Source organism: Rhopalosiphum padi, chromosome 1 (assembly GCF_020882245.1).
Source record: "Rhopalosiphum padi isolate XX-2018 chromosome 1, ASM2088224v1, whole genome shotgun sequence".
Taxonomy (NCBI): domain Eukaryota; kingdom Metazoa; phylum Arthropoda; class Insecta; order Hemiptera; family Aphididae; genus Rhopalosiphum; species Rhopalosiphum padi.
This window is the reverse complement of record NC_083597.1, coordinates 50,103,898-50,126,991: the sequence shown is the minus strand read 5'-3', so window position 1 is coordinate 50,126,991 and position 23,094 is coordinate 50,103,898. Positions and strand designations below refer to the sequence as shown.

Sequence of the window (23,094 nt, the reverse complement as noted above, 5' to 3'; positions counted from 1 at the left end):
TAATAATCCTGAAAAATGGTTTTAAAAAACTTAAAAATAGATGTAACTATGCAAGTAATATTTAAAATAGTAATTACAATAAAACAGTTTTTGCAAAGTATAAAATATTGATGAATTTATACTACCTAATTAACATACTTTTTAAATTAGCATAGCCCCCATATTTTCCAAAACTATATACAGTAGAACATCGATTTTTCGCATTAATTAGGATCGAATGAGTGCGGATAATCAAATAAGCATTAAAAATAAAGTAATTCAGCTACCTAGTAAAATACACAATAATTAGTAAATAAAAATATGTGTAAATCCAATGTTTTAAGTAAAGTAATAGATACCTACTAACAATATTTCTGAAAATATTAAACTTGACCTGCTTTTGTTAGTGTATTTGTAAAATAAGAACTAATATAATAACTATACTTGTAGTCTTTTTTAACAAGTCAAAGAATATTTTTTAAATATTAAATATTATTTTATTGAAATACTTAATAAAACGTTAATATTTCTCGTTTCTTGATATAAATAATTATTTAATTGGTATTTGATAAAAAAAAATGTATGCAAGGTAACTATAAGAATAACAGTGTTAGGTAATTTTCCACACCACCTTTATTATTAAACGACGTGCAATAACATTGTCCGTATTGTTTAATAACTATATGAGGTATTACATGAGGCGCGTTTTTTTATTGTGGTGTCCCCAGTAGGCCTAATCCACATCGTAAGCGAGAACGCATTATATGCAGGGGCGTATTTTTAAAGATTTAGAGGGGCAGCAAATTTTTATTTCGTACTTTATGAGTACTGGCGCAGTGACATCAATCATTAATATTTTTCACAACAAATGTGTGCCATAGAGGTGTAAAATACTATAATGTTTATATAAGTATATAACATGGTATTCTATGGTATTAACAGTTTGACCAATGCGAGGCATTTTAATTTTTTTTTTAATGGGAGGGAGGCAGTAAAATATGTGTTGCCCTTATCATACAATTTCTAAATACGCAACTGATCATATAAATGCTTTCAAATAATAAAAAAAAAAATATACAATAACTTAAACTATATGTAGATATTAGTAATTCTATATAATATAAAACGGGTAATGTGTATAATATGTGTGTGTTGCCGGCCGGCGATAGTCAATGTGTTGGATGAGTGGATGAGAGATCAGCGCTAATGCGTAAGGGGAAAACTTAAACTATAATTCTGCCAATCTTCCTCCAGGTTGAAACGAAGCCGAGTGCCGACACTTTTCCCATCAGCTTTGTGACAACTTCTTCTTCACTAATAAATATTATATATTTATATAAAGTATACTATACCTACTACAATTCTAAAAATTATAATATAATACAAACAAATACTTTTTCGCAGTTGATCATCAGTTGAATTTCTTTTTGCTGCTGCTAGACGTCCTCCGTGTTGAAATACTGCCGAGTGCCGACACATTTTCCATCAGCTCAATGACAAATTCTTCTTCACTAATAAATATTATATATTTATATAAAGTATACTATACCTACTACGATTCTAAAAATTATAATATATTACCAACAAATCCTTTGGGCAGTTGATCATCAGTTGAATTTCTTTTTGCTGCTGCCAGACGTCCTCCGTGTTGAAATACAGCCGAGTGCCGACACATTTCCCATCAGCTTAATGACAAATTCTTCTTCACTAATAAATTTTATATATTTATATACAGTATACTATACCTACTACGATTCTAAAAATTATAATATATTACCAACAAATCCTTTGGGCAGTTGATCATCAGTTGAATTTCTTTTTGCTGCTGCCAGATGTCCTCCGTGTTGAAATACAGCCGAGTGCCGACACATTTACCATCAGCTTAATGACAAATTCTTCTTCACTAATAAATAATATATATTTATATAAAGTATACTATACCTACTACGATTCTAAAAATTATAATATATTACCAACAAATCCTTTGGGCAGTTGATCATCAGTTGAATTTCTTTTTGCTGCTGCCAGACGTTCTCCGTGTTGAAATACAGCCGAGTGCCGACACATTTCCCATCAGTTTAATGACAAATTCTTCTTCACTAATAAATAATATATATTTATATAAAGTATACTATACCTACTACGATTCTAAAAATTATAATATATTACCAAAAAATCCTTTGGGCAGTTGATCATCAGTTGAATTTCTTTTTGCTGCTGCCAGACGTCCTCCGTGTTGAAATACAGCCGAGTGCCGACACATTTCCCATCAGCTTAATGACAAATTCTTCTTCACTAATAAATTTTATATATTTATATAAAGTATACTATACCTACTACGATTCTAAAAATTATAATATATTACCAACAAATCCTTTCGACAGTTGATTATCATCAGTTGAATTTCTTTTTGCTGCTGTCAGACGTCCTCTGTGTTGAAACGAAGCCGAGTGCCGACACATTTTCCATCAGCTCTATGACAAATTCTTCGTCGGTGGATAGTCGTCCATGATCCAGTTAAATATTCCGTTCCTATTAAACTTCAAATAATATGCAGATTAAATGTATTTTAAACTTATATTATAATGCAAACAAATCCTTTCAACAGTTGACATTAAGATGAACGTCTATTGATGATGCTAATCTTCCTCCAGGTTGAAACGAAGCCGAGTGCCGACACATTTTCCATCAGCTCAATGACAAATTCTTCTTCACTAATAAATATTATATATTTATATAAAGTATACTATACCTACTACGATTCTAAAAGTTATAATATAATACAAACAAATACTTTGGACAGTTGATTATCAGTTGAATTTCTTTTTGCTGCTGCCAATCTTCCTCCGGGTTGAAACGAAGCCGAGTGCTGACACATTTCCCATCAGCTTTGTGACAAATTCTTCTTCACTAATAAATATTATATATTTATATAAAGTATACTATACCTACTACGATTCTAAAAGTTATAATATAATACAAACAAATACTTTGGACAGTTGATTATCAGTTGAATTTCTTTTTGCTGCTGCCAATCTTCCTCCGGGTTGAAACGAAGCCGAGTGCTGACACATTTCCCATCAGCTTTGTGACAAATTCTTCTTCACTAATAAATATTAAATAATTATATATAGTATACTGTACCGTCTGTACCTACTACGATTCTAAAAGTTTTAATATAATACAAACAAATACTTTGGACAGTTGATTATCAGTTGAATTTCTTTTTGCTGCTGCCAATCTTCCTCCAGGTTGAAACGAAGCCGAGTGCCGACACATTTCCCATCAGCTCAATGACGAATTCTTCTTCACTAATAAATATTATATATTTATATAAAGTATACTATACCTACTACGATTCTAAAAAAATATAATATAATACAAACAAATACTTTCGACAGTAGATTATCGTCAGTTGAATTTCTTTTTGCTGCTGCCAGACGTCCTCCGTGTTGAAATACTGCCGAGTGCCGACACATTTCCCATCAGTTTAATGACAAATTCTTCTTCACTAATAAATAATATATATTTATATAAAGTATACTATACCTACTACGATTCTAAAAATTATAATATATTACCAACAAATCCTTTGGGCAGTTGATCATCAGTTGAATTTCTTTTTGCTGCTGCCAGATGTCCTCCGTGTTGAAACGAAGCCGAGTGCCGACACATTTTCCATCAGCTCTATGACAAATTCTTCGTCGGTGGATAGTCGTCCATGATCCAGTTAAATATTCCGTTCCTATTAAACTTCAAATAATATGCAGATTAAATGTATTTTAAACTTATATTATAATGCAAACAAATCCTTTCAACAGTTGACATTAAGATGAACGTCTATTGATGATGCTAATCTTCCTCCAGGTTGAAACGAAGCCGAGTGCCGACACATTTTCCATCAGCTCAATGACAAATTCTTCTTCACTAATAAATATTATATATTTATATAAAGTATACTATACTTACTACGATTCTAAAAGTTATAATATAATACAAACAAATACTTTGGACAGTTGATTATCAGTTGAATTTCTTTTTGCTGCTGCCAATCTTCCTCCGGGTTGAAACAAAGCCGAGTGCTGACACATTTCCCATCAGCTTTGTGACAAATTCTTCTTCACTAATAAATATTAAATAATTATATATAGTATACTGTACCGTCTGTACCTACTACGATTCTAAAAATTATAATATATTACCAACAAATCCTTTGGGCAGTTGATCATCAGTTGAATTTCTTTTTGCTGCTGCCAGACGTTCTCCGTGTTGAAATACAGCCGAGTGCCGACACATTTCCCATCAGTTTAATGACAAATTCTTCTTCACTAATAAATATTATATATTTATATAAAGTATACTATACCTACTACAATTCTAAAAATTATAATATGTTACCAACAAATCCTTTGGGCAATTGATCATCAGTTGAATTTCTTTTTGCTGCTGCCAGACGTCCTCCGTGTTGAAATACAGCCGAGTGCCGACACATTTCCCATCAGCTTAATGACAAATTCTTCTTCACTAATAAATAATATATATTTATATAAAGTATACTATACCTACTACGATTCTAAAAATTATAATATATTACCAACAAATCCTTTGGGCAGTTGATTATCAGTTGAATTTCTTTTTGCTGCTGCCAATCTTCCTCCAGGTTGAAACGAAGCCGAGTGCCGACACATTTCCCATCAGCTCAATGACAAATTCTCCGTCGGTGGGTAGTCCATGATCCAGCCAAATGTTCGGTTCCTATAAAACTTCAACTAATGTGCTGATTAAATGTAATTTAAACTTATAGTAAAATTTCAATGTTTAAGAAATCTATGTTGGTGTTCTTTTATTTTTGAATTTAAATTAATTTGAAATTTTATATTCATAATTTATCAGTTAAAAATGTAAACAAGAACTAAAAAGATTATAGTATATTGCGGTTTAACTTTCTGTTCGGTGGCCACCTTTTTAATTCCTCACTCTCTTTTATAAGAAAGTTAAACAGCACAATAACTATAAAAAATATAAATTTAAACATACACAAAGACGAACTTGCTTTGTGATAAGAAAAAAAAATTGAAAAAATTGGTAATTTTTCAATGTATTATCAAAATAAAAAGAACACATAAAACCGTAGTACAGTATATTATCTGAAAAAAACCATAAAAATTAAATATAATTTAAGTAAATATTCATAAATCATAATATACTGTACTACTGTTCAAAAAATTATAGTATTAAACAAACACAGCCCTGCGACACTTTTTTTTGTTATTCATCAGCTTGCTAATGATACTGCCAATCGTCCTCCGGGTTGACATTATATAAGGATATAGCGTAATTATTTCAGTTTTTTTGTTTTTCCGATATTATGGCAAGATCTGAAATTTTTTGTTTTATTTTATTACTATTTACCACCCAAAGTACCAAATTGATCCATATTTGCTACAAGAATTTATGACAAACAAAAAGTAAACTACATAATTGTAAAATCATTATACATTTTTCGCTACGTCCACGTCTAGGATCTAAGGTTTACTATTCTACTACTATTCTAATATAATATAATGCGAATAATACAAATAATACACGGTTGTTATTTTTCACAATTTTTGTCTACTATAACTAATGAGTAAAATAAGTAGGCATTGTGTACTATTTTTTCATTGGACCCTGGAGAATAAAATATGCGTCTACATCAACTTCATCGTCCGACTAGCGCGGATTGTTCATATAAATTAATATATTTTATTTTAAGTTTAAAAAATAATTTTAATCCCAAAAAAGAATAATAAAAAAAAACTTACTTAAGCGTCGACTCTTCCCGGGAAACCGAGTTGTACCAATCTACAGTGTTTACGGAGTGGTGCACCGCCGCCGAAGAAACTCCAAATTTTGTTCATACGATCTTCATCATGATTCTAAAAGGGAGTATAAAGATATTTTATGAAAATAAACAGCACGAAATAAAAAGGAGAGTACTTGTCATGTACTGAAGACTGTTGTTTAACGACTGTTCATTAAGACTATTATAGAATTGTTAATCGTCTTCGACGAATGTCGTCGATTGTCGTATGCCACAGATGACGAATATTATAATAATATAATATGATAAGTCTATGGTTTTTTTTTTATAAGAACTCCTTGTGATATTATACGATCTATTTTTCTATCTTAGGTGTTTGACATATTAACGTAGAATTGAAACATATAAACTATAGACCAAGACAAAATCTTTATAGATATTGCAAAGTATTAATATTTTATTCTAATGAAGATGATTATAAATTATTTTATTTAATCTATAAAAATAGTGAACTAAACAAAAATAATTATAGTTATGTTTCTGAGTTATTATTTCTGCATTTTTTTGGTTTTAATCACGCAGTGCTTTAACTTAATCTTACATATTCTCAGTGGCGGCTTTGGTGGTGAGGTAAGTGAGTTACCTAAAATTTTGTAGCAAATAATACTCTAAAAGTGTATATTTCTTGGCTCACCGATAGCAAACATTTCGCTAATAATTTTTAACATTTTTATGATTTTATTTGAAATAAATTCTTCTTTACGAAGTTTAATAATATAAATAATCATTTATTTTATTATAGTATAATATTATTCCGTGTTTATTACCAAAAATAGCGATAAACCGATAAGAAATGCACGAAATAATAATTCCGTTAACAAACGCTCATATTCAGCCGGCGGAAATATTCTCTATGACGTCAGAATTGTAACTTGAGTACATTAATTACACACACATGCGAATGTACGGACTACGCAAATGCACGCGACTGTTAAATAAGCTGAATTGCGCAAATGATCATAGTGAGGCGACTTTTTCATCGCCTCTGATACTAAAAATATATGTGGTACTATGGTCAGCCCGCAGCCATGTCTACGGCTCGTTCAACGACAACATAATATTGATATTGGATAATCATAAACCGTTATTATTGTCACAGCGCCTGATGAAACCGATCATTGTTAGTTTATAATGTTTATATCTCTCTCGTTCGAATCATCGCTCGTGCAGTCGTGCTTATTCGTTTAAATTTGTTTACGCGTGTTGTCGTGCTTTGATTTAACATTTAAGTAATTTAAGTATATTATTATATTTTATTATAGTTATAATTATTTTTATATTTTTAAATTCCATTATTATGAAGTTTAATTTTTGTTATGAAGGGGGGGAGTGATACATAAGTTGCCTCACCAAAAAAATACAACCAAAACCGTCACTGCATATTCTTACATGTAAACTTACATATATATATCTGAAGACACCTATATAATAATAAATATAATTTATACCGTATTATATTCTTGTTATATACTTTTGAGTCAATAGGTACAACCCTTTCGTAAAATAATTTGAATAAATAATATCTTAAGATTAATCTACGTATGTCAAAAATATCATTGTGTACGTATAGTATAATATGTACAAAAAACTTTTATGTCCCTACAAATAATGTTTTAAATAATAACAAAATATCGTAAATATACATAATTTCAAAATATTTTGAAAAAATACTATTTGTAAGAAATACTCTCATAAAAATTTAATTAAAGTTTTAAGTATCTAAGATTATTCGTTTTTGAACTATAACAAAATATAAAAATTATTTGAGAAAAAATATTTATTTTTAGGGTGGGTGTATAATAAACATTTAATAAGTTATAGGTATAATACTGAACTTCGAATAGTCATAAAAAATAATGTGACTTTCCAGTAAACATATTATTTTTGTTTTTGGTAAAAAAAAACTAATGAGAATTCCAATATAATATTTTTAAATTGTAGATATAAAAAGAAAATATTTATAGGTATGAATATCTAACGAAAAAAATAATTTGAACATTTTATAGATTTAGCCGAATACAATCAAAATTTTAATTTTAAACGTTTATAAAATATACCGTGACTATACATTTTGTATTACAGTAAATTAGTGAACGATTGATGAAGAAGCCTGTATTAAATTTTATATCATATTTGCATATCTATAATTTTTTTCGGCTTAATAAAAAAAAAAAAAATTTAATTGTTTTAAATAATGAAAATGCTTTTAAAATTATACAATTTACCTATAGAGAAATCATAATGTAGATAATTGGTAAATTTTTCAAAATTCTATAATTAGCATTTTTAAATTAAAATTAAATTAATAAATTAATTTTGTCGATATTATACAAGTATATAGCGTAATAATACATTTGTTTTTTTGTGTTTTCGATCTTATGACAAGATTCGAAATTTTTTATTTTATTTTACTATTAACCACCCAAAGTACTGAATAGATTTTATATTTGCTACAATAATTTATGACAGAAAAGAAACTACACAATTGTCAAATAAATATGCATTCATTGCTATGTCCAGGATCCAACGTATACTTGACGACTTAATTTTATTCTTGGCTATTTTATACATTGGACCAGTGGTCAACCTTTTTGGACTCTCGGGCCACATTCACAAACTAAAAACTGTTTGCGGGCAAGAAAAGAATAAAAATTTAATATACTTGAATTATTTACTATGCAAAAAAAATATTGTTTAGAATTTTAAATAAAAAAAAAAAATTTGTCGTTTTAGAATTTAAAGCGGGCCGTAGACAATAGCTCACTGGTTGCCGGCCATTGCATTGAACGATTGGAAATAAAATATAAGTCTGTCATCCAAGTATAGCAGCTTGTACACGTCAATGAATATTTATTTTAAGTATAAAAGATAAATTTAATATTCCATAATTATGGGAAAATTAACTTACGTAAGTATTCTTCGACGCTGTTCGGCAAAATCGAGCTGTACCACATTTATAGTTCAAACGTGCATCGTCACCTCCGAAAAAACAGCTAGCTCTTATTTCTTCATTCGTCTTCTTTGCGCTTCAGAATGAAATTATTGAAATACTCTATAAAAATGAGAGCACTTATCATACACTAAAGGCTGTTGTTTTAAGACTGTTCAATAAACTATTAGAATTATTAACAGTCTTCTACGAATGACGACGATTGTCGATTGCCACGGATGTAAATATTGTAATAATGTGATAGATCATATGTTTTTTTTTTATAGAACTCTATGTGATATTATAGTATTTATTGTTATATCTCAGCTGTCTTGCATACGAAACTTTTGGTATTTAATTAATTTCATACGTAAAACCATAATAATTGTATATCCTGAATTTTTTTTTTTAATTATAATTTTATTATTTCAATAGTTTTTTGGTAAAATTGTTCACCAAAAAATAAAACCATATATATATATGGTAATATTTCCAGCTTTTTTGTTTTTCCGATATTATGGCGAGATCTGAATTTTTTTTATTTTATTTTACTATTTACCAACCAAAGTACCAAATAGATCATATTTGCTACAAGAATTCATGGCAGACAGAAAATAAACTACATAATTGTAAAATCATTATACATTTTTCGCTACATATCCAGGATCTAAATTCTAAGGTGTACTTATAACGACTTTATTTTATTCTCGGAAATTTCATCATTAATGCATGATCGGTAACCTTTTTTAACTCTCAGGCTACATTCACAAATTAAAAACAGTTTGCAGACCAGATAAAATGAAAAATTTATACTCTTAAATTATTTACTATGGAAAAAAATATTGTCTAGAACTTTAAAATAATAAAATATAAACAAAAAAAAAAATTTCAGTGTTTTAGAATTTAAAACGGGTCGTATATACAATAACCCGCCGGTTGCTGATCACTTCATTGGACTGGACGATCGAAAATAAAATATAGGTCTGTCATCGGGGTAACAGCTTGTAGAAGTCAATAAACATTTATATTTTATATTATGTATAAATAGTAAATTTATTACTACCCCAAAATAATAGGAAAATTAACCTACGTAAGTATCCTTCGACGCTTTTCGGCGAAATCAAGCTGTGCCATACAGCTATAGTTTATTTCTTCATTCGTCTTCTTTACGCTTCGGAATGGAATTATTGAAATATTTTATGAAAATGAGAGTACTCGTCATGTACTGAAGGCTGTTGTTTGACGACTGTTCGATAAAATTATTAGAATGATTAATCGTCTCCTACAAATTACAACGATTGTCGTTTGCCATGGATTATGAAAAATATTATAATAATGTTTTTTTTATAGAACTCTTTGTGATTTTATAGGATTCATTATTATATTTCAGCTGTCTTGCATACGAAACTTTTGGTATCTAATTAATTTCATACGTAAAATCATAATAATTGTATATTATCCTGAATTTTTTTTTAAATTATAATTTTATAACGGTTATTAACGCGCGGTTTTAAACGGTTTGGCAGAACTAAATGATTAATAATTTTAAAAATATTTAAATGTTTAATTATTAAACTGATATTACATACTAAATATTTAATAGATTATAATCTATTACATATAATAAACAAGGACTTACAAAATTAATAAAATTAATTTCTAAATACAAGCAATTATTCACATTCAACTCGTTATACACATATGACATATAGTCACATATTATTTCCGTTTCGGTACCCTCCTGTTTAGGAATAATACATACTCATACTATTTTTACTGTTTTTAAAATTAATCGATAAGTTCTAACTAATATGCTCAGATAATTTGCGATATTAATATATATATATATATATAATAAATGCATCTATTTATGGTATTATGCTATTGTTATTTTATCCTATAGGCTAACGTGTGTAGTCAAAATATTTTGAAAATTATAATATGTATAAGAAATGCAAACATTAACATTTGGTGAAATTTTCAAATAACTACAGTTATTCGTTTTTAAATTACTACAAAAAAACAAAAATCGGTTGAGCAGATATAGTTATCACAGAAATATGAAATGAATATCCAATGTCTTAAAAATTCAAAATTCAAACAATTATAAAAAAATATTAATGCGTCTTTTCGGAAAACTTTTTTTTTTTGTTAGGGATAAAAAAAACTTATATCAGTCGGGTACTAGGCCGGTTAAAAATGAAAAATGCTATTTATACAATTAATATAAATTATTATATAAAATGGGTCTGGTAATATACTATGACGATTATGTATTTTTGATCTCACGTATTTTATGCATCGCGCATTCGGTAATAAAATATGCATACGTATACGTCACCCAGCGTGAATAGTAGAATAAAATATGTGCTTACGTCGATTACATCGTTCGGGTAGCCGGTTGTTCATATAAATAAATATATTTTATTTTAAGTTTAAAATGTAAATTTAATCCTAAAAAAGAATAAGAAAAAAAACTTACGTAATCGTAGACTGTTCCCGGGAAACCGAGTTGTGTCAATCTTCAGTCTATACGTAGTGGTGCACCGACGCCGAAGAAACTGCAAATTTTCTTCATACCGATCTTCATCGTGATTCTAAATGAGAATAAAAATACATTTTATGAAAATAAACAGCATGAAATGAAAATGAGAGTACTTGTCGTGTACTAAAGGCTGTTGTTTGACGACTGTCCAATAAAATTATTAGAATTGTTAATCGTCTCCTACAAATGACAACGATTGTCGTTTGCCACAGATGACGAATATTATAATATGATAAATCTATGGTTTTGTTTTATAGAACTCTGTGATATTATACGAACTATTTTTCTATTTTAGCTGTTTGACATACGTAAAATTGAAACATATAAACTAGACCAAATCTTTATACTTTATAGATATTGCAAAGTATTAATATTTTATTTTAATGAAGATGATTACAAATTATTTAATTTAATCTATGAAAATAGTGAACTAAATAAAAATAATTATATTTTTAAGTATTTAAAAAACAGAATTATGATTAATATCGTTATGTTTCTAAGTTATTATTTCTGCATTATTTTGATTCTAATCACGCGCAGTGTTTTAACTTAATCTTACTTATCTATTACATTAGATGCAATTACCACTGTCTGTAGATATTGTGTCTGAAGACACCTATCATAATAGAAAAAAATTCATACATTTCGTTTATTGTGGTTTCTTGTAACAAATAGTACCTAGTCACTAGTCAATGCTTTAGGTAATCAATTTACTTTTTAAACTAAAAATAAAATATATTCATTTTTATGAAAAATCCGCTACCCGGATGATGTAATCGATGTAGACGCATATTTTATTAATTTAATTATAAATTATATAATATTGAAATTCAAACAGTCATAATATAAGTTTCCAGTGAGCATTTTATTTTTGTTTTTGCATTAAAAAAACTAATGGGAATTCCTATAAAACATTTTAAAATTGTAGATATAAAAAGAGAATATTTATATGAATACTAATGAAAAAATAATTTGAACATTTTAAAAATTTGTAATATATAAAAAAATAAAGAACATTGTTTACATATATATAGTTTGAAAATATTTTTAAAATAATAACATAAATAAGAAATACTCTCATAAAAAATTAGTTAAGACTTTAAGTTATCGGTGTATCAGATTATTTGTTTTTAAACTATGTATAGTATTATAATTTATAGTCTATAACACAAAATAAAAATCGTTTTACAAGAAATAATTTTTTTTTGGGATGAAAAATTAATACTCAATAAGTCATAAAATATTGAACTTAAGTCGTAAAAAAATAATGTAATTTTCCAGTAAACCTTTTTTATTTGTTATATTTAAAAAAAACTAATGAGAATTACTATATTAAATTTGTATATAAAAAGACATTATTATATAAATATCTGATGAAAAAATAATTTGAAAATTGTATAGATTTAGACAAAATTTGTCAAAATTTTGATTTTAAACGTTTATAAAAATATAATATCGTGACTATACATTTTTTATTGCATTAATTAGTGACTGATGAAGAACACTGTATTAAATTTTAAATCATATTTGCTATCAATAATTTTTATCGGCTTAAAAAAAAAAAATATAATTATTTAAAATTGTTAAAATGTTTTTATAATTATACAATGTATAGGAAATCATAATGTAGACAGTTGGTAAAATTTTCAACATTCTATGATTAGCATTTTTGAATTAAAACTTAGTAAATTAATTAATTTTGTCGAAATTATACAAGTATATAGCGTAATGATTCCAGTATTTCCGATATTATGACAAGATCTGAACTTTTTTATTTTATTTTACTATTAACCACCCAAAGAACTAAATAGATCATATTTGCTACAAAAATTCATAACAGATAGAAAAAAAACTAAGTAATTTTAAAATCAATATACATTCATTGCTACGTCCAGGATCCAAGGTATAATTGACGAATTTATATTATTCTTGGCTATTTTTTAACTTTAACCTTTTAGAAGTCTCATGCCATATTCACAAATTAAAAACAGTTTGCGGACCAGACAAAAATAAAAATTTTATATTCTTAAATTATTTACTGTGAAAAAAAATATTATCTAAAACTTTAAAATAATAAAATATTAAAAAAAAGATTTCATCGTTTAAGAATTTAAAACGGGTCGTATACAATAACCCGCCGGTTGCCGGCTATCGGAAATAAAATATAGGTCTAAGTAATCGGGGTGGCAGCTTGTACAAGTCAATAAATATTTATTTAAAGTATAAAAATTAAATTTATTACTACCCTAAAATTATAGTAAAATTAACCTACGTAAGTATCCTTCGACGCTTTTCGACGAAATCAAGCTGTGCCATATGCAGTTCCAAGCTGTGTCTTTTTTACGCTTCGGAATGAAATCATTGAAATTTTTTATGAAAATGAGTATACTTGGCATGTACTGAAGGCTGTTGTTTAACGACTGTTCAATAAAATTATTAGAATTGTTAATCGTCTCCTACAAATGACAACGATTGTCGTTTGCCATGGATGTCGGATGATTGATAAATATTACAATAATGTTTTTTTTTATAGAACTCTTTGTGATATTATAGGATTTATTTTTATATTTCAGCTGTCTTGCATACGAAACTTTTGGTATCTAATTAATTTCATACATTAAACCATAATAATTGTATATCCTGAATTTTTTTTTAAATTATAATTTTATTATTTCAATAGTTAGTTGTTTGGTAAAATTTCTCACCAACATATAAGACCATCTTCGACCAGCATAATTTTACATTGTACACAATGCATTAATGCATTATACATTGGAAATTGAATTCAAATTATACAAATTTGTTATAGTGACACAATTAACCTAGTCTACATGTAGTATTGTAGTCACCTACTATATATAGTAGCTATACTGCAGCAGTTTACGGGTTGGCTGAACTAAATGATTAATTAATTAAATTAATTTTTTTATTTAATTTATTTATTTTTAATTTTAAAAATATTTAAAAGTTGAATCATTCAATTAATATTACATACTAAATAGTTAATAGATTATGATCTACGTATAATAAAGAAGGACTTACAAAATCAATAAAATTAATTTCTAAATACAAGCAGTTATTCACATTCGACTCATTATATACACATGTGACTATATCATTCCCGTTTCGGTACCGTCCTGTTTAGGATTAATACATACCTACTCATACTATTTTTTACTGATTTTAAAATAATCAATAGGTTCTAATGTTAATATGCTCAGATAATTTGCGATATTAATGTATATATATTAAAGGCATTTATTTATATTTTATGGTATTATGCTATTGTTATTTTATCCTATAAGTGTATAGTCAAAATATTTTGAAAATTATAATATGTATAAGAAATGCAAACATTAACATTTGGTGAAATTTTCAAATAACTACAATTATTCGTTTTTAAATTACTACAAAAAAACAAAAATCGGTTGAGCAGAAATAGTTATTACAGAAATATGAAATGAATATCTAATAATGTCATAAAAATTCAAAATTCAGACAATTATAAAAAAATATTAATGCGTCTTTTCGGAAAACTTTTTATTTTTGTTAAGGATAAAAAAAACTTATATCAGTCAGGTACTCGTATCGGCCAGTTAAAAATGAAAAATGCTATTTATACAATTTATATAAATATAAATTATTATATAAAATGGGTCTGGTAATATACTAATATGACGATTATGTATTTTCGGTCTCACGTATTTTATGCATCGCGCGTTCGGGAATAAAATATGCATACGTATACGTCACCCGGCGAGTAGCAGATTGTCCGGTGCAATAAGTATATATTTATTTTATGTCTAAAAAAGTAAATTAAAGCTCCAAAAGTATAGAAAATCAAACTCACGTAAGCATCGATTTTTTTTTGTGAAACTTAGTTGTGTCACATCGCCGACCCAGAAACACCTTTCCTCGTCCGTCTTTACCACGTTTCGAATTGAAGATATTGAGATATTTCATAAATAAATAAGCTGAACAGAACGGCATATATGCGTGTAAAATATTATATATATTAAAGTACGGTTTAACGATTTGTACGTCTATTTTTTTTCCGTTAAAATTATTACAACCGTCAATCGTCTCCGACGAATAGCAAAGATTGATGATTACCATAGATGATAGATTAATATGATAGATCCATATCCATAGATTATATACTGTATTATTATGTTGTAATATTATTATTAGCCAGACATTTAAATTTATTCGGGAGTCTGCCGTTCGAGAGACTTAATTGTGTACTTATACAAATTTTATATGCATGACAAGGCGGAGGGCGGGGTAGATTGTATATAAATGTTGTTCAGGACATTGAGACTAGACTCATTCAAAGTTTCTGCCATTGGCATCGCATAAATTAGTAATTAGTTGTTGTTATCGATATTTTTCGCCCGTATTATTATTGAACGACACCCGTCTTCTCATTATTAATGTAAAAATATTATAATATTATCAATAATCAATATTAATATCGAAGACCATCATAATTATTTCCCAAATAGACAAAAATATTAAATTATAGGTACTACAATTTTCTTCAAAATTTTTTATTGCTTTACTACTCATTTTTATGCTGAGTCCGCCGTCTCAAAGACCCCTGATGAGCCGCCACTGCAGGTGTTAATAAGTTTATGGCATAAACAACTTAAAACTAATCTACATAATATTTTGAATACTTCATTGTTAGTGTTAAATAATAATACGTGGATTGGTGTCTTTAAATAATAATTTTGTAATAACTTAAAACAAAATAGATAATTATACCTATACTATAAAGCTTTATTTATGAAATAATTTATGCGTGTATTATTAAAACATTAGGTTATAATAGAAAATATTTTTTAATTGTCAATTAAACAAAAATTATATGAATTATGCTAAATAACAACTGTTATACTAGTGTTACTACAATATAATAACGTAAAAACATTTAAATACATCGATAATTAAAAATTAATAATACTAATTACAAAATTAATTGGATCCTCTTGCGTCAGTTAGTCATCGGGATCTAGCTGTCGAGGGATCTATGTGACCGTTCGCCTAAATAGGTACCTAGTCTCTAACGGATGTCGGGAACTGAATAATAGATCTGATACTTATTTCTATGCAGAGTATAGATGAAATATACATATATGCACATATATGAATGCGTAATTTTACGAGTTATAAAATTCATAATGGGTCATGGTTCGAAATAATGCATATATTTTACAAAAAACGCTAAAAACATGAATAATCCCTATACTACGCGGGTTAAAGACTTAAAGTAGCAACCCTAGATACTAGTTGGGGCCAGTTGTACCGTCTCCGATTAAAGTCAATCACGGTTTAATCGGCCGAATTAGCCCGGTTAAAATATCTGTTGTCAGTAATTAAGCCTAATTAAGGTTTATAGATTATACAGGTTGCCTCATACCGCAAATCCGAAAAAAGTGGGAGTGGGGGAAATTGTGCCATGACATCACCCCTCGTACAAAATCGTTTGTTTACCATAACACGCATATTGTAAAATAAATAGTTTACATGCTTGTTTACACGTTATTTTACACTGATGTGATTTTTTTTTTACTACTGATATAAAAAATAAAAAATTGTTTTATCGATATTTGTTTATTTTACATAATAAATTAGTATTTTTTAATGGCAACCCCAAAATCAAAAGGGGGTTCGTGTTGTGCAGTTTCTTTATGCAATAATTATTCAGGCAAAGCCAAAATTAGTGATAGAACCGATTTATCTTTTCACAGGTATGATATAATTTTTTTTAACTATACTAGGTGTATCATGAAGTTCTGACAAATACGTGTGATAAAAACATTTTTATTTTTTTATACAAAAAATAAATAATTCAAGATCGCCATTATAAAAAAATAGTTGTAACTTTTACAGTATTTAATTTGAGTATTTAGAGCTCCGTCAGTTTAAAAGGTAGAGTGAATCGACCTATTATGAATTTTGATGGTAAGAACATTATCTGTATTCGTATGTTTGTAATAAATTAATTTTTTTAGTAAGTTATGCATACAAAAATAGCGTAAATTAAAAATACTCATATATTTTTAGTTTACGTTAATACGTTATACTACTTATACTTATATGCATAACTTGCTAAAAAATTGAATTATCGTAAAAAACCAACATACGAATACAGATAATGTATAATTAAGAGTTTATATGTTTGAAAAGCTTTATAAAAAAATTACCAAACAACAAATTCCTAAAGGTCCAGGAGTTGTCAAAAATTTAACAAAAAAATTTTTATCTCGGATGGAAATTGAAGAAAAATATAACCCTGTTGGGCAGACTTACATTAAACAAAGACTTCTCATCCAGATGAAATATTTTAATGAGAATTCCTACAAATTAATTAAAAAAGAAGAGCAAAAGCTCAACTTCACAAACTTCAAAAATTGAAAAAACTGATGACTTAATTGTAGCCATAATTTTTATTTTTATTTATTTTTTATTTTTGTACAATAATAAATTATACCTTTAACTATATTTGTAAACTTCATTTTATTTAAGTTTCTACAACCTGCAAAAAAAAGTATATAGTAAATACTATATTTTGGTACATATTATAAGAAGGTGGAAGGTGTAATACTTACAAATTACGAAGATTTCGGGGTTATAACAATAAATGCATAACTTTTAATCATTCAAATAAGTGTTAAACCTTTGTCATACTAGTATACAATGCCGACATAGTAATATATTGTAATAATATAGTGAAAAAACTATTAAAAAATACAAAAGAACGATAAATAATACAGATTGCCATGCAAAACAATGCGCCGCCTAAAAATCTGTACGACGGGTGACGTCACGGTCACGATTGGTGCTGCGGGGATTTTTCAATGTTTACATGACTATGAGGCAACCTGTATAATATATAAACCTTGGGTACAACTGGCCTTTTTTTAGGTATTAATGCGCATGCGGTAACACCAGCTGATATAATTTAAACAGCATTTATTTATTATGGTATACACTCACTGATAGGTAGTCAAGTTCAAACAATAAAAATGATAATATTTTGATCTCATAAATTGAATATTCGAATATCGAATGACCGATTTTCAAAGTTGTCGATTTATAGTTATTATTGCTTGTCAATTGTTATTCCTTCTTATATTTAAATATCCATATCATTTTTGCATTAATATGAAATTGAGTGGCGATACTGTCCTACCTAATTGGGTACTCACATCTCGTAAGTACTTCGTAAGGTGATCTACCCAAGCTTTTTCCTATTTTCATGTTCCTACATGATACTAAATTGTTTGGTGATTGACGAGTCTTATAGTGGTATAATGACCAATACCTATTTTATTCTTAATTGTAATTAAATTGTTGTATACATGTAATGTCGTAATGATAACATACAATTTTTTGATAATCTTATAAATTTTAAACTATAGGTAGGTACATTAATGAAAAACCTATAAGTAATTCTAAGTACCTAATTAGATTATTTGGTGTTTATTATAACCAACTCTGCTACAGTGTCACAAAAATCTTGATAATAGTTAATATTTCATTAAAGTTATGTTATGATAATAAAATAGTTTTAAAAAATTATTCATTCTGATTTTTTTCTTCAGTTTATCAGTCCATTTAGAACCATTTCTGCCGTTATTAAGTGCCTTTATATTATATTCAGCCTTAAGAATGGTGTTTTAGTCTACATTTCTCAAGTCTTTGGTAACTATGTCAATCCACGTGTCCTGGGATCTCCCTCTAGGTCTTGTTCTATTTATTTTTTTTATCAATTGTTTAGGTATACAATTTCCAGTTATGACCGAACCATTCCAATCATGTATTCCAGATACACATAATTTTACAAATTATCTTCTAATTATGAATTATGCATTACATATTTTTTATTAAATTTGCATATTTCCTCAGCTGTTGTATACCTGTTTGTAATTTTTAAATGTTAAAAGTTGGTCTATTCAAAACTTATAAAATTTTTACATTTTATTTCTACTATGAATATGTGATCAGTAGTTACTTTACCTTTTTAAAAATCATATTGATAACTTCTGATTATATCCTTAGTATATACGTATATTCTTTCTAAAAGTACATTTATAGAAACATTAAAGGAAGCTTCTAAAAAACAAATTCATCTGGTTTTTTTGGTTCTGATTTATTGTTTGAATTGATAAAACTTACATTTTCTTAATATATTTTAATAAAATAAAATTTTAAAATTAAATACTTATATTAATTTAATGTTATTGTATTGAGGAAATGTTATTTTCTAGGTCAAGACAGAAAATTTTGTTCATTTAATTCAAATTAAGTTTACCTCTTTAATCTTTAGTAAGAATTACTTTTCATACAATTTTACAGATTCCTATGTAAGAGCATTATGTAGAATTGCATACTTGTAGATGAGCCGTCAGAATGACAGTCGCGGTATTGGATAAATATCATTTGGGCATTAGTGCCATTGTTGTTGTGGCTATGCAACTTTTATTTTTCACTGTTGCTGTCACATTTCAGTATGATAAAGTGGCCGACTTTGCTGGTGGTATAAGTTTTATTTTAGTGGCTGTACTAACATATGGATTAGCTCAGGTAAAATATGCTCAATCATTATTTTACAGTATATCAATTACTATTCATATTGATTTAATTAAACAAAATATTAATTACATATGAATATTTAGTAAATAACACTATACCTAATAGTCAAAGTGATTAAAATTGCTTACAATAAATAAATTATTTGTTTACCATGTTTACTTTAATTAAATTCCTTTTAAAATGTTTTATAAAAATTAAATTTAATATTATTATCTTTGATTCCCAATATATAATTTATGTAGTAATATAAAATTACTTTTTAAGTAATTAACTAGCTATTACAAATTAAATATATTTGATGATACATTTTTTAGTCTAATGTTGAAAAAAGTCTATGCACTTTACCCGTAATATAAATCAATATTTTATACAAAATTATAGGAAATTAGTATAGGCAACCAAACATATTATATTAATATTGCATATATAAAATCCCTAGATTATAACATTTACATTTTTAAAATAATAATAATATTTGAATTAATTCAATCATTTGACTATTTTTTATATCAATATTTTAACATATTAAATATTAAATTGAAAGAAAAATATCAGTTAAATAAATAAAGTATTTCGGTAGTAACTAGTATATATTGTAAAGTTAATACAAAAAAAAAAACATACTTTGATAATGTAATAATTTGTAATGAAGAAATGGAGAAGCATATTTTAATGATTTTATTTAAATGTTTATAATTCAAGTATTTATTACTTTTTTTTATTTTTTATATAGACACATGATAATCGACAATTTATGGTTACATTATTTGTATGTATTTGGGGTGCTCGATTAAGTTCATATTTGTTTTATCGAATAATAAAGATTGGTAGAGATGCTACATTTCCAGACAGACGTAGCAATATGATTCGCTTTGCTGTGTTTTGGACATTTCAAGTATGACATAAGTATTAGTTCAGCATATTGTATTTAATAATAACTATTTTTTAATTTAATGTAATACTAATTTAGTATTTACTTTTATAATTATTCTCCAGGCTATTTGGGTGCTTGTTGTTAGCTTGCCTATTATTGTTATCAATGCACCTCATAATTCCATAAAAGCTGGAGCTCCTAAAACTATGACCACTTTGGATACTGTTGGCTGTTGTGTTTTCATTTTTGGCTTCATTATTGAAACTTTTGCTGATTTACAAAAGTATGCATTTAGAAGTGAAGAAACAAATAAAGGAAAGTGGTGTGATGACGGTAAGTTAAAAATTACTACTTTAGTCTTGCTATAGTTAAAATAATCTTCTTAATTAATATCGTCTGTTAAACAAATTTTTTCACATCTGAGCATTAAAGATTCATTATATTTCAGTTATATCAACCAAAATGTGACTAATTAGTAATCAATAATTACGTTTTTAAAATTTGACTATCTTAAATTATAATTTGATTTTTTTCTTTTGATTGGTTTAATCGTGTATATTATGATATTAAATATTAATTTGTACTAATAAAATAATAAAATTTACTGTTATGAATTAAATAATTTGTATTTTAAATTAATATTGCATGAGCTAAGTGTAGATTAATTGTTTTTTTGTAAAATAATTTCATAATTTACTAACTCAAATAATTTTAACATTCAAAATACCTATTATTTTTTTAGTAATTTTTAAATTTGAGAAATTAGTGAGATTACAAAAATTCAAAGAAAAATAATTGGATAGTTACTATCAAAAAAGGTAGTTGTACTCAAAAAGTAGAAGACATAAGGATACTGAATTGTGAATAAAACCATATAAATAGCATAATCATGAATATTCTATGAACTTTTGAAAACCTTGGCTAAAATTTAACACCTCTGTGGTCAGGTATTAAATGTTTCCAATCACCATTGATACATTGTATTTAAAAATAAAAAAAAAATAATACTAATTTAAAAATAAATATTCTTATATATATGTTTAAATGTTATTAATTATACATTTGTGTCCAATCAATTGCATCAGTTGCTGCAGCCATTGATTTTACAATAAATGCTATAAGACATATCAATAGCAAAAAAGGATATATACTTATAATAACATAATTAGTATTTTCTAAAATCTGACTAAAATTTATTGAAAATTTACTGAAATTCTATTGCTTTAAATAATAAAGCAATTCACTTAAAAAATATTATTACACTTTAAACAAAATCAAAATAGACTAATATATTACTGTTATATATTTTTATTTTATAATATGTTTATCTTTTTATAGGTTTATGGAGTATGTCTAGACATCCAAATTATTTTGGAGAAATAGTATTGTGGTGGGGTGTTTTTATTGTATCATTAAATGTGATTGAAGGTCCAGAGTATATTGTTGTTATATCGCCAATTTTCACAACATTTATCATACTTTTTCTCTCTGGTATTCCACACTTAGAACGAGTTTCCGATCATAGATTTAGAAAGTATGTTAACCAAATAAATCAATAACTTTTTTATAGTCTATGTTATATGTTAATGTTTTTAATTATATACTGATTTTATGTAAATTAGTTTAAAGTATTATCCAAAATGTGTATAAGATTTTTCCTTTTTTTAATAAATAAATAATTATAAAAAATGCAATATTTATTTATTATATTACTTTTTAAATTCTAGCAATGCTCATTATCAGCTGTACAAGCGATCCACTTCACCATTAATACCCATACCGCCGTCTCTTTATATTGAAGTACCTGGTTTTATTAAAATGCTTTGTTGTTGTGAACTACCTTTATATAATTGGATGAAAGCACATCCTTCAGATCCTCCAGAAGCAGCTCCAGCTCCAAAATCATCCTAGCAAAAAAAGGGAGCGGGTGTAACTATGGTACAGATTACAGATCGCTCCCAAGAAGGTCCTGTCTACTCAACAGCTACCACGTATGTCTAAAATATAAAATATCTATAAAAATATTTGTTAATAAGAATATTATTAAAAAAAATGCATTTAGACAGTATAGATATCATTAAATAAATAATTATTAAAAAGTCAATGTATAATGCCTATTGCCTATACATTACAGGTATTGTTTAGTTATAATAAAGTTATTATTAACAAATGTTATTTTAATTTAAATACATTTTGTTTTGTTAGTTACTTGTATGCGATTGCATATATTTTCAGTGGCGTATTTACAGGGTAGACTGACTAGGCTCGGGACTACCCAATTTTTATTTGACTGGTTTTTTTAT

At 27.0% G+C, this 23,094-nt stretch overlaps 1 protein-coding gene and 1 long non-coding RNA gene across 22 annotated transcripts; one reads left to right on the top strand and one right to left on the bottom strand.

The window, feature by feature from the left end:
• Positions 1-594: 594 nt before the first annotated feature.
• LOC132918356 (uncharacterized) lies at positions 595-11,366 on the bottom strand. 20 transcript variants are annotated; one of them, XR_009660458.1, is made up of 19 exons: positions 11,254-11,366; positions 8,751-8,894; positions 5,784-5,897; positions 4,574-5,357; positions 4,378-4,503; positions 4,182-4,307; positions 3,987-4,102; positions 3,561-3,906; positions 3,372-3,490; positions 3,175-3,290; positions 2,970-3,085; positions 2,774-2,889; positions 2,345-2,693; positions 2,149-2,274; positions 1,953-2,078; positions 1,757-1,882; positions 1,561-1,686; positions 1,374-1,490; positions 595-1,293 (listed from the first exon to the last, which is right to left on the bottom strand). It is a non-coding gene; the product is annotated as an uncharacterized LOC132918356 (long non-coding RNA). The 20 variants fall into 20 exon arrangements; XR_009660459.1 differs by lacking the exons at positions 8,751-8,894; positions 11,254-11,366 and adding an exon at positions 6,610-6,725; XR_009660461.1 differs by lacking the exons at positions 8,751-8,894; positions 11,254-11,366 and adding an exon at positions 6,384-6,402.
• Positions 6,397-22,978, top strand: LOC132918355 (uncharacterized). Of its 2 annotated transcripts, none has more exons than XM_060979548.1 (6): positions 6,397-6,412; positions 19,681-19,908; positions 20,651-20,812; positions 20,914-21,124; positions 22,130-22,325; positions 22,519-22,978. In XM_060979548.1, exons 2-6 carry the CDS (start codon positions 19,735-19,737, stop codon positions 22,700-22,702), a joined length of 927 nt encoding a protein of 308 aa, XP_060835531.1. In that variant the 5' UTR covers positions 6,397-6,412; positions 19,681-19,734; the 3' UTR covers positions 22,703-22,978. The 2 variants fall into 2 exon arrangements, with proteins under 2 accessions (XP_060835531.1, XP_060835530.1); XM_060979547.1 differs by lacking the exon at positions 6,397-6,412 and adding an exon at positions 18,327-18,535.
• Positions 22,979-23,094: the final 116 nt, after the last annotated feature.